General features: G+C 41.2%; 1 protein-coding gene across 8 annotated transcripts in view; it reads left to right on the top strand.

The window, feature by feature from the left end:
- The window catches only part of GLT1D1 (glycosyltransferase 1 domain containing 1), a 150,966-nt gene that overhangs the window by 107,106 nt on the left and 30,521 nt on the right, over positions 1 to 13,339 (top strand). For 5 of the 8 annotated variants that reach the window (XM_075898464.2, XM_075898465.2, XM_075898463.2 and 2 more), the window contains 3 exons: positions 1,209 to 1,259; positions 4,517 to 4,560; positions 6,193 to 6,313. In XM_075898464.2, coding sequence (XP_075754579.2) covers positions 1,209 to 1,259; positions 4,517 to 4,560; positions 6,193 to 6,313 — 216 coding nt within the window. Of the gene's footprint in view, positions 1 to 1,208; positions 1,260 to 4,516; positions 4,561 to 6,192; positions 6,314 to 6,751; positions 6,889 to 13,339 lie in introns of all 8 variants that reach the window. The other 3 variants (XM_075898462.2, XM_006120486.5, XR_012895997.2) reach the window with 2 other exon arrangements.

Raw genomic sequence — 13,339 nt, 5'->3', positions numbered from 1 at the left:
CTATGGTGATGGTAGTCACCATGCTGGCCATCTCTTCATTTTCTTCCAGGTCTTCGTCGTCCTCCTCCTTCTCCTGGGCTGGGACCCCTGGGTGGGAGACGACGGGCATCTCCAGCCCCCAGTCCATCACCCGGGGTGGGGAAGGGCTGTACCAACCCCCAGGATGCAGTGCAGTTCTGCATAGCAGAGGCAGGAGTGGAGTCCTGCCCCGGAGCGTGAGCTGCACTCCCTTGCCCTGGCATAGCCCTGCTGGAGCTCTTTCACCTTTCTCTTGACCTGCTCCAGAGTCCGATCGTGGCCTCTCATAGCTAGGGTCTTGGCCATCTGGCCATATATGTCGGCATTGCTCCATCTGGAACTGAGATCCTGGAGGCTCTCCTCTTCACCCCATACCTCCAAGAGGACCAGGATATCCACCCCAGACTAGGATGATGCACGCCTTTTCCAGCCCCTGGCAGGTTCCTGGGAACCCCATGCATGTTCCCTGGGAGGGCCATTGAGCTCTTGGCGGGCTTGTGGCTGGAACATTGGTGTCCGCATGCAAAGTACTGGCAACCACACAGTGTATTGCAGCTCCCAGAGCTGGTTTCCTGCCACAAGCCCTTTCCCAGGTGTCTGTAGCTTTATGAGCTGCTGGGAGACAGAAACTATAGAGTTGTGATGAGTGTGGCCAGAAGGGCACCTGTGTTATTTCCTGGAGGCCTCTTTTTTCAACAGAACTCTCTCTTCCACATCCATGCATGCCTTTTTCCAAAAAAGCTTTTTTGGAAAAAAGCTTATTACTCATAGAATGAGCTATACTGCAGTCAGAAAAAGCCCTCAGTTATTTCAACTTTTTGTTGAAATAACGCAATTGTAGTGTAGATGCTAGTATTGTTTTTCCAGAATAACGGCCGTTATTTCAGAAAAACACTGCAGTGTAAATGTATCCTTATTCTCAGTATTCTTTTTTGCAAAATTCAAAAGTATCACAACAGGATACCACAGTAACTCCACAATTAAACTTGCTGTATTTATTTTCTTGTGACCCTGAAAGTTTACAGGTAACATGAGAAAATGAATAAAATCTGAATGAACAAATGATTTTTTTTCTCCTTCTTACTCATTTTTGTTCTCTTTAAATTTCAGAATATATAGTTCTATTAAAATACTACAGCATCTTCCTTCTTTTATGTTTTTCTTTTTATCTTCATTTCTTTCCACTCTAGTACACGAAAAGATTTGAAAGTGAACTGATGTGGAAGATAAATCTGAAGCAGGTATAATGCAGTTTGTGTTTGCGACTTGGAAGATGCATTTTCTGCCTCAAATGAAGACTTTAGGCACTTCAGTTGTCTTTTTAAATTTACTTCACTTTTTCATGAATGAACATCATTACGAAAAGTAACCAGAAGGACCCAACGTTAATATAAATAACACATCCATAGTGGTTGAATGATTGACCAAACTTTTAAAACTCTTAAAATATTTAAAAAATATTTCCACACCTGGGAAAGGGCTTGTGGCAGGAAACCAGCCCTGGGAGCTGCAATACACCGTGTGGTTGCCAGTTCTTTGCATGCGGACACCAATGTTCCAGCCACACACACAGAGAAGGACATTTTCTCCAAATACTGTTAAATATATTTCAATATAGGAGGGGCAACTCTCCATCTCAAAATAAATCTTAGCTGCATTCTAACTCACTCTGTAATAGCCTTGTTTACATTAACTCATACCACAAGATTCTTTTGAACTCAGTGGAGTTACTTGTAGTATAAGATAGTATTCATTGTTGGTATCACGGCCTGGCTCTTAGCAGTTATCATCACATAACAACAGATTAATGTATTTTATTTTCTGTTTGTGTTTGATTATAATTTGTATCCTTCATTCTTCACTTATGAGTATCTCTGTTTACTTTAATGGGATTGCTCATTTGTAACAGTTGCAGGAAGCTCCTTCACAACTTTTTTCTTTCCCCCATTTCTATTTTTAATGATAAAAACACATGTAACTTGTAAGAACAAAAGCTTACAGAATCTTATTCTGAAAAGATAAAAAATCCTCTTGCAGAACTTTTGTTCATTTGAGCTTTCCCTACTGCAAGTTTAGCCTCTTGTACTGCAATAAACTCCTCTTGATACCCAATTTGACTATACCATATAATTTTTAACCATGCAAGTGGAAAGTACAGAATATTGTTATGTTTATAGTGATATTATTTTCCATTGACAACTATTTTTTTCATGTCTGCCTTCTTCCTGTTCCCACTGACTCAATTGTTGAATTCAGTATCATCGAATCTAGAAATAGAAAGAACCTATCAGGTCATTCTAGCCCATCTCCTTAATAATCAGGACTCTTCCTGACTCTATGGTTTGTAGTAGTTTTTTGTAATCCAGTTCTGAAGGAATCTACCAGTGACACTCCTAGCAATTCAAGTACAAAATTATTCCACTGGCTCCCAGACCTTACTGTTGGGAAAATTTCCCAGTGTGAAGTCTACATTTTTCTTTAACTTCATCACATTTCTCCTGTATCCATTCCTACAACCTTCTGTTATAATAAATAATTCTGTTCCATCTTTGATGGTTACAACTTCAAATAACTGTACATTTGTATATTCCCTCTCTTTTAGCAGAGTAGTCAGTTTAGATAGATAGATAGATTACATTCTAGGAATACATATGTACATGAGGGTGGGGCAGTGCCAGATGTGAGTGAGCAGCCAGCCCTTTTCACCTACTTGGTGATTCTGTATCTTTTTATATATCTCCTTATGCATGGGGAGACTTTTCCCCTGCACTGCCAAATCCTGACCTTGCTTTTAGTTTTGATAAGAGGAATCTGAATACCAAATATAGTGGTCCTAATTGAAACAGGACAGTGCACTTGAGATAAGAGACCTGTAATCCCATGATCCAAAGAGTAGAGAGGAGGTCCTGTGGGATCACAACAGCCACACACTATGAGGTAACTGAGAAAAAAGTGTGCTCTTCAAGGCCTCCACAACAACAACCCAAGGGCTGATACTTGTAACTTTCCCATCAAAGAAATCAGAGACAAAGGCATTTCAAGCCAGCCAGTTGACCTAAGAGCAACATCCCCGAGCATAACAGTGCCTGAGCCAGAAGCTATTGCCCAGAGTGCAGTTCCTGAGTGACTCTGAAGCTCAACAGGACACACAAGTTAAAGAAGAGATGCTTTTTCTTTTTTCAAATAAACACATCCCATGAAGAACAAAGCTGTTCTTATTGAACTTGCAGGCATAGCTTTTGACTTTCTGTTGCACTCAGGGCAGCATGTTGACAGACTGCAAATGTGCTATGAGCTCTCCTTTTTACAAAACTTAGACAACAGCAATAGTCTTACCATCATCAAAAAATTCTGGACCACTTCTTTAGTTCAAATTCATTTTTAAATGGCAGGTGTTTAAAATAAGGTGTTTGCAGACAGTTCCTTTGGATTTTTAATATGATATGCCCTTCACTGAAGCAAAGACATCTTCATCATTGTGTTATATTTGATCTATGGCTGTTTTCACAGTGTCGAACATGTCTCAGAGATTATTCTTGCCTGTCAGCAAACTAGTGCTTCCCTCGTAGCTTAACTTAACCCTGCTGCTAAGCATGGTTTCTTACTCTCTGTATCCATTGACTTTTCATTTTGCTTCATGTGCACTTACAGAAACTGTTCATATAACACAACCAGTGTTTCCTGTAAGCTGTGCAGTTTTGATCTCAGGAGAGATTGAAAAGTTGCCCAGCTGATTAGCTGAATTCCCACAACTAGGTTTTTTGTTTCTACTGATGGTGCACATTTTGCACATGTTTTGGTGCATATTAAAATTATTACGCATGTGAAAGGAAAAGATGAGAAGGAACATTGAACACAACCTCAGTGATAAGAAATCCTTAATGTCTTTCCTGGATTTCTTTTTTTTTTTTTTTTTCCCCAATGGGGAATTGTTTAATAAAATGCACTGGACAACTGATAACAACTTTCTGCTTTTTAATACTGTATTTTGCACAGTCTCTCATAAATCAACTTAATAAAACCTCAATATAACAAAAAGAACTTGTGCTCTTCTTGCTTATCTGGTTATGATTTCCAAATGCCTATTTATAGTTTTTAATCCTACTAAATGAAAATAGCAGAGTTGGTTAGTTTCTGTAAATAAGCCTGTTTAATTTCCCACCTCTACAAAGGGGTTGTGAATTAAGCTTGAACATTCTTCCCATTATATTCACACATTTTAGATTATTACATTAGTAAAAGCTGGAAATGGAACCCAGAGATCCTGATTCCCATTCTAGTGCCTGCATCACAAAGCTATCTTTTTCTCAAGAACTAAATATGACCTACCAAGTAGGATTTTCTATAACATGATTTTAACATCTAAATTCCACTCTAGAATTACTGCATATTCTTGCAAATATCGAACTGCGGAAATTTATATTTTCCTTTTAGGTGTTTAATTTATATGTTGTATTGCTATGTAGATACATGTAACCGTGTTTGTGTGTCTTTATAGGTTGATCCACTGTTTACAAGTGAAGTCAATGAAAAAGTTAATAGGTATGCAGTTATTACTCCTCCTTAGTTTAAAAAAAGAAGCAAAGAGTTAATTCTGCCTTTGTTTTGTTCATATCTGTGTGTGCGTGCAAATCCTTGTACCTTATATGTATAGTACTCTTCATGTCTATCAAACTAGTTCTACTAGTTTGTATATGAGACTCACAAATAAAATATTGTATGTTTCACTTTTCCAACACTAAAGCAGAACCCTGTATATTGTTTTGTGTTAACTCACAACTGATTTAGAATTAGATTTCTTATATTTATAATTCATGTGGATATTCTCCTTCGAGTCTTCCCCTGTGTTTCTGCAAGATCTTACGTGTTGTTGGTGGGCGGACGAGATAACCTGTCTCAGTTCTTTTCTGTTTCTAGTTTAAGTTTTTTCTAGTTGAAGGGTATACATTTTAAGAAACAGATTTTTTTTCTGCAGTACATAAGGATTTCTTGGCTGGAACAGAACACAAGAGCAATTTCCTAACTCTGGTAGCCTGTGCTAGATGGACAGTTAAGAATCAGCACAGCATATGTGCTCTGTAATATTCTGCTTTCCTTTGATGTTATATTAAGTTACAGTGCCATACAGTTGATATATTCATTTGCATCTATAATAACTTGGTGTAAAATATTGTAGAATTAGAATGGTAGCTTTTGGTGGTATAGTCTAGGTCTGGGGTGGGCAGGAACATAGCAGTTGTTCACCAGAGTTAGCCCCTGGAGGGCTGTTACCACTATATTTACCTGCAGAGCTGCAGGTACTGATGATTGCAACTGCCGTTGACTGTGGATCACCAGTCCCTGCTAATGGGAGTGACAGGAAGTGGTACGGAAGGGGCACTGCTTTCCACAGCTCCTATTGGCTGGGAATGGTGATCTGCAGCCAGTGAGAAGTGAGATCATCAGCACCTGCGTTTGTGCAAGCAAATATAGTGGTGGGGGCCCACCAGAATCTAAGCCTGGTGGATCAGATCTGGGTCGCAGACTGGTATTTGCCTAACCTGGATCTAGGTGCTGAATTGGGATCCAAAAAATAAGGGGTCTAGTCAGGGCCCCAATATCAGATGACGTCTCTTAGGACCACTGTAATACAAATAATAGCTCATTATAATATTCAGCACAGGGGGTGAGCAATACATACGTGCTAGCAGTAATAATACATTGTGCATAAGGAATCTTTTATCTAAAGATCTATTAATATTAATTAAGACTCATTATGCCTCTCATTTTACCCATGGGCAAGTCAATGAGTTTGTCTGCAGTGCAATCAGAGTGCAGTTTATTTAGGTCTGTCCATGCTAGCTTTAATCTAGTTAGCACAGCTAAAATTAGAAATGAAGATGCAGCAGAATAGTATATACTTGAGATGCTAACCTATGTGATTCCACCGCATTTTCACTGTAAGTGCTATTCAGACTAATTAGGTTAAAGCTGGTGTGGGTCTGCCTCCATGAACTGCAATCATCTCCAGTTGCACTACAGATACTGATTCTTATTGCTGGAATCAGAAACATAATTCCCAACTGCCAGAGTAGTTTTAACTACTGGGCTATAACTCAGTGACCCTAAATTCTGAGAAAAAGTCCATAATGCTTGTAGTTGAAGATGTTCTAACTATGCCCTGTTTACTTCTAGGGCACCTGGGGTACATTTGTTACAGGAGATACCTCAAAATGATCTTCATGCTGCTGTGAAAAGATGCTTTGCAGTGGTGAACAGCTCCATTTCAGAAGGGATGTCTGCTGCAATCCTGGAGGTAATTACATCAAAGTGTTGAATGTGTGCAGAGTGTGAATCTGAAATTGCTTTGTATCTCCTGAAATTTGTCAGCATTCCTATGCATATTTCAAAGCCACTGAAGGCAAAACCAATTTTTTTTCTTCACAAGAATTAATAGTTTTTAAAAATAAGTTAAATATTTAAATATTAGAGTTTATTTTTAAAGACAGGCTGTATTTTCATCAAGCTTGTTAAATTAATATTACAGACCCTTAGGTCGGATGATCTAGATTTCCTGTGGGTATCAAATATTCCTGGTTAAATATCTATCTACTTATAAAACTGCTCAAAAATGCTTTATTGTTATTTAAGTGTTACTATGTCTGAGGCTGAATTTGGTTATTAAAGTGATTAATACGTTTAAGACAAGCTCATTTTATTCATTTAACATATTGTGGTTAAAACAAAATCTCAGGTGTCTTTCATACCAGTCAAAGTAAGGTCCTGCTTGCTCCGACTCCTACAAAAATCATGATTTACTGAGACTATGTCTACACTTGTCAGCATATAGAGGACATGCACTTCATGCATAGCTACATGCAAGAGCAACAGGTAAGCTGCATCCATACGTGTCACTGCTTTGCACCAGGAAAAGGCTTTGGCGAGGAGGCACGAGGACACTACATTGTTAAAATAACAGCGTAGACGTGGGAGATGGTGCTTGGGCATGTAGAGAGCTGTGTAAGGTAAATACCCATGGGTTTCAGGTATGTAGTGCACTCTATTCACCTAAGCCATACCTCACCATCTGCACTGCTGTTTATACCCATTCTAGCAGGAGTGCAGAGTTTATATTCCACATGCTGTTGTAAGTGTAGACGTACCCTAAGATTGTACAGGGCAGTAGCCCATCTTTATATTCTGTTTGTGTAGTGCTTAGACACACTAGGGGTATTAGCCCATGACTGAGATTCCAAGGTGCTATGACATTATTTTTACTACTATAACTACTGTTAATAGTGAAACTCCTATTGCTGTTCTTAGCAAATGTTCACTTCTAGAATGTTTTTCTAGATTTGTTTGTATGTAACAAACAGTTTCGTAAATATTATCTCATTATACTCATTATACTTCATAAGACCTCTGCAAGGTAGATAAATAGTAGAGAAGGGAGCAAATCATTCATCACTGATTTGTAGCCACCTCTAGGATGGAAGGCAGACACAGTTTGACTGCACAAAGCCATACTGCATACACTATTAAGACCAGAAGCACTACTGCTTCTGGGCAAGGGCTAAAGAAGGTTATGACATTTCCATAGTTTTCATTGCTGCATTTTTTTAACATTGAACAATTGTTGAGAAATGCTGGAGCATAACAACAGCATCTTATCTCTAACTCGAGATCTAAGAAGAATCAAGGAATACCACATGCAATTGATATACTATGAGTAAGTTAAATAGATGTTAATTATCTGAATAGAAATGTTATTATCTGAATCTGAATTTGCTAGGGTGTCAGAGTAAACATGGCAAGTGCCTTGAAATCTTTAATTTCTGAAGTGGTTAGGAACTCAGTTTTAGATGTTCTTCAAAAAACAGCAAGACAGTAACCCAGGGGTGGGAAACCTCAAGCCTAGGGACTGGATACAGCGCCTGGCTTGCCTGGATCTGGTCTCCAAGGCTCAGCCCCTCCCTCCCCCCCCAGCATTGTGGAGCCCATGCTCATGCTCCAGCTCTCCCACTGCCCCACAGCGGGCTAGAGCACACAAAATCTACTAGGTTGGGCCCTCCCACCAGGCTCTGGTGTGCAAGAGGAATGTGGGGAGTGTCTTTCTCCTCAGTTAGGAGTCTGTGTCAGTGAGGAAGTTTTTTTTGCTTCTCATTAGTGTGCAGTCCCCGACTGATTTTTCTGTGGGCTGTGGGTCAGTGGCCCCCAACCCAAAAAAGGTTCCCCACTCCTTTAGTAACCCCTAGCAGTATCCAGAGCAGTGGATTTAGTACTGACTCAAAGGAATGAGTGCTCCCTGCTGAGTCACCAACACCGCTTCTTACTGCACTTGCATGTCCCCTTAAAGAAATGGCCAATATTCAACCTGATTTTCTTTGTGCGGGGAGAGGGGAGAACAGAATCTCTGTGGGGAAACAGGATCTCTGAGGGTTTCCAACAGAACCTGGTGATTCTGCTGAGGCGAGGAGTAGTTTTTCCACAAGGACGGGACTGACAATTTGTGATCATTGCCATAAAGGTTTTCTGTGAAAAATCCTCTCCCTCAGGTTTTAATGTGGGAGGGAACAATCAGCTCTCATGAGCAGGTGAGTAATTTAACAAATGTTTGTTGAGTCAAAAATGTAAGTCAACGTGAATTTACTTGAAAGAGAGTATTGACCTGAATTCAGGGATTATTGATTTCAGTTCTGCTTTGTTGAAGTCACAGTTCTGACAAGCTTTAGTTCTGATGCCTGACAGACTAAATCAGTTATCAGCAGGATTCCGATGAAGGTTTGTATGTGTGAAATAGAATACCGCTACTCCGTATGCAATTTTTCATTATTGCATTTCTAAAGAGTTGAGTATCACGTCAAGGGGAAAGCTGCCTTATTCTAAATTTCTATTACATAGATGAAGTAAGTTTCAAGGTGCATAGCTGCCACAAAACCCCTATATTCTCATGGAAAACCTTTCTTTCTTTCTTTCTTTCTTTCTTTCTTTCTTTCTTTCTTTCTTTCTTTCTTTCTTTCTTTCTTTCTTTCTTTCTTTCTTTCTTTCTTTCTCTCTGTCTCTGTCTCTGTCTCTGTCTCTGTCTCTGTCTCTGTCTCTCTCTCTCTCTCTCTCTCTCTCTCTCATATATATATATATATATAATCCCCCAGATGCTTTCATATACATTACTCCATATTGAATTTAATTTTATTTCCTACTAATACAGTAGATCAGTGATGAGCAACCAAAGCTTGGGAGTGAGCCACATTCGTGGCCCTCCTTCTTCTCAATGGGCTGCAAGACTGTCGTAACCAAGATGGTCTTGTAGGCTAGGGTAGTTTTGCTAACTGCACTTGTGCACCTGCTGTGTCAAGTATTAGAGGGGTAGCCGTGTTAGTCTGAATCTGCAAAAGTGGCGAGGAGTCCTGTGGCACCTTATAGACTAACTGAAGTGTAGGAGCATAAGCTTTTGTGGGCAAAGACCCACTTCGTCAGACGCATGCATCTGACGAAGTGGGTCTTTGCCCACGAAAGCTTATGTTCCTACACTTCAGTTAGTCTAGAATTTGTGGTGTGTGCTGACTGAACCATAGCAGTGCTTTTATTGTGCAGAGGGAGTGCATGTCTCTCACAGTCAATGTTGTGTGCTAGCAGCATGCACCTCACCTCACATGTCCTTGTTTTACATGTGTGTCATTTTAGTAATATCAACAGGAAAAAAATAAATGGATTTAAACCAGCAAAATCAGGCCACCCCTGCACGTGCGCAATGATAAACGAAATGTCACATGGGCCATACGTAGAACCCCAATGGGTTTCAGGTTGCCTACAACTGCAGTAGATCATTTGGTATTATTTTCCTACGTTTGCTGGTACAGGTAGCTACTAAAGATGGCCCAATTTACTACTGTGTGTAGTTTTTCAGCTTAAAAGCTATTTTGCAGAGACTCGCTACATTGAAAATGGAGGGGTGATTTGTAGTTGCTAAATACTGTACACTCTAATAACCTGTGAAGTACTTAAGTGGAAAATGAAACTCCCTTACTCTAGGTGCAAGAACTGATCTTTAGTTGTTTGCTTGTCACTTGTACATGATGCTATTGAAAGAGAAATCATTCTACCTACTTTCCATTGTTGTATTGATGGGATCATTTCATAGCTTGTTGTAAGTTTTGGATTGTGTTCCTGCATAATGATGTATCTACTTCCAGATCTTCAAAACTGAGCTTAGCCTACACTTAAGAGTTTAAAGCACAGCTGTGGCAGTACTTTAAACTGAAAGAGTGGCCATGGCATGAAGCACTGGGAGAGCTCCTCCAGCACTCTATGTAAAGCATCACCACAAGGAAAGTATTTAACAGTGATAGGAGCATGGCTTCTAGAGCTGTAGCCTGGTTCACATGGTGCTTTACGATCCTGTAACTTGCTGTGCCCTGAGGGGTGTTTTTCACACCCTTGAGCCAGGAAGTTACAGCACTATCTTGGCCTAAGACTCTGGACTATTTAAAGTTGGCCTCCTCTTCTTAGGTATGTTGATGTAGTATATTTTAATTTTGCTTTTTATTCTGGAGATAAAATAAGGCAGCATATTTACTTACAATTTCTGCTGCTACTGAATTTCTTTATATATTACTAGGGGGCTGTGCCCCTTGCCTGCTGTACTCGCCAACCCCCCTTTCTCGGGGGTAGGCAACCCTAGCTTTCCCTGCCAGCCACAGGGGAGGGCTGGGCTGTAGCTGTGCCAGCCCGGGTCCCTTTCCATCCTCCCCCTGCCACACCAGCCCGGGCCCCTTCTCCCCCACCCACCACACCAACCCAGGCTCTCCTCCTCCCAACGAGCCAGGGTCCCTTCTCCCTTCCTCTGCCCCCGTGAGCCAGAGTCCCTTCTCCCCTACCCTCCCCACCAGCCCAGGCCTTTTCTCTCCCTGCCCCAATCCTAACCCCCCTCCTGGCTATGATGCGTGCCAGGCCCAACTCTAATCCCAGCGTCTGGGGAGCTGCAGGGGTGCCTGCCTATCCCATGTGCGGCTCAGGTAGTGCCGTGTGTAGGCAGTGCTCCAGAGCACTGCAGCCTGCTGAGGTAGGGAAAGCAGCAGCATGGTGGCTGCTGTCCCGCCCTCTCTCCAATGAAGTCCCACCTGCGCTGCTCACCACCCCAGCACTGCCCACAGAGCCCAGGGCTGCCTGCTTGCCGGGAGCGGAAGGGAAGAAACTGACAGCTTGGTGCAACAGCTCCCCCAAGCAGCTTGGGAGTGCTCTGGCGGCCACAGTAAGTGCAGCCACTGGGAAGAGGGTGACTGTCCATGGGGGCAGCTGGACTCTGGGCAGTCAGACACCGCACTCCAGTTCCCCAAGAGCTTGGTGGCAGGGGAGCCCCTAAGAGCGGAAGCCCAGCTGGGAGTCCTGCTCCTAGCACTGTCTCCAGGCTGCTGTCCCAACCACCTCCTCCTCTCCCCTTCTTCCCCCCACTCAGTCACATCTGCGATGTGGAGTCTGATGACTACTGTGCCATGTGCACTGTTGTTGAAAGCCCTGTGGGGTGGGGAAGGCAGAAGAGGAACAGGGGCTTGGTTTGAAATAGCAATTCCAAGTGGTGAGGGGAAGCAAGCGAGGTCGGGCTTTAGCTGGAAGAGTGGGGAAAGAGAGGGGAAGCATGCGAGACACAGAGTGTCGTCCCATAGGAAAAAATGTTTTTAATATACAGAGAGATTTTACCAGTGTTTTCTGTGCATCATTAAGAAAATGTTACTTGATAATTTCCTGTTGCAATAAATAGGATCTAATAATGGAGGCTTGAAAATGGCCATAGCTATTTTGTCTGATTCACTTGACTATGATTGCTATATACCGTGTTCTCATAACAAGACGTGTTGTCTCATGATCTGAAAATGTCACTGGTGTCAGGAACTCCTGAGTAATAATCCCTGTTCTGACAATGACTCCCTCTTGGGCTTTGGAGAAATGATTTATGGCCCAGGAAGTGCTGAGAACCCGCAATTCGCATTTGCTTTTGGTCTCCAGAGAAGATGCTCAGCATTTTTGAAAGTCAGACCATTAACCTCTCTTTAGTTCCTCCACAATGTTGTTATTAGAGTCAGCACCAGTTACAACTCAAGTGGAATAGAGAGAACACAAATTATTTACCTTTGCCTATCTCAGTGTGTGATATCTGTTGGTAAATATTGAACCATTATAGTAACCACTGTACTTACCCAATTCTTATTTAGGGGCTGTATAAGAATTAACAGCTGTAAAGATCTATGAAGATGTCACTGCTGAGTATTATTCAAAATTCAATAGTGGCTCCAGGGCTTGTACTTTCTCAGAGAGTAAGGCACGTGAAGCCATAATGATACTCCATTTCCTTCCAGCACTAACAAACCTGTACGGGTCAGCTGCTGAATCAAGACAGATGTCTTTAGTATTGCCTTGAGAGCAGAAGACTGGATTAAAAGACCAGTAGGTCCCTTTCAGTCCTAGGATTGTATGAGTCTATGGATACATCCTTTTTTGGAGTCTACTAACATAAGCTGAGCTTATGTGACAATGATACAAAGAGCTAGTACCCCTTCAAAAGTCTGAGCATTCTGGCTCATGCTCACATCAAATGAATGACCAAGCTACAGTGTAGAAAAGATAATCAAATGGACCATGTGCTAGAGAGGGACTCAAAAGTCCTGGGTTCAGTTTTTGGCTCAGTCACATATTTCATGTGTGGCCTTGGGCAAGTTACTTAAGCTATATAATGGGGATAATAATTCACATTGGATTGTGAGAAAAAAATTCCACCAATGGTTTATGATGTGCCCAGACATTACAGCAATGAAGACCATGGAAATAGCTATATGGATAGTGCTGTTTATTTGTTAAATCTCTTTTAAAGATAATGGGAAGCTCAGTCCAGGTTAGAATTGCTGACAGTCTTCCATTGACCTCAATAAGAGTAGAATCAGGCTCTTAATTTTCCATTAGGCTAGAACTTTTTAGTGACATCAGCCATAGAGCCACTTGGTGCTTTTGCAATTAATTTCCTCAGGATAATTATATGGTAGGATTTGGTAAAACAGTGGAACCACTTCCCTTGAAAATATCTTTTGAAACAAGGTTTTAATTTCCTTAGCTAAACCCCGGACCTAATATTTCCAACAGTAGGAAGAGCCATTTGTCAAAATATTGTCATCTTATCAAAACAAAACAAATTCAAAATTTTTGGATCAGAAATGGAATAAACATTGTGCTAGGATTTAAAAAAAATTGCTGTCTACTAGGGAATTTAAAATGTAGAGAGATTTGTATCCTGCAAACATGCCGGCATACACTTAATTTTATTCATATGAGTTGTCAGTGGTCTCTTCAAACT

Source organism: Pelodiscus sinensis, chromosome Z, assembly GCF_052426305.1.
Source record: "Pelodiscus sinensis isolate ZL-2025 chromosome Z, ASM5242630v1, whole genome shotgun sequence".
In the NCBI taxonomy this organism is placed as follows: domain Eukaryota; kingdom Metazoa; phylum Chordata; order Testudines; family Trionychidae; genus Pelodiscus; species Pelodiscus sinensis.
This window is presented reverse-complemented; position numbering and strand designations above follow the sequence as displayed.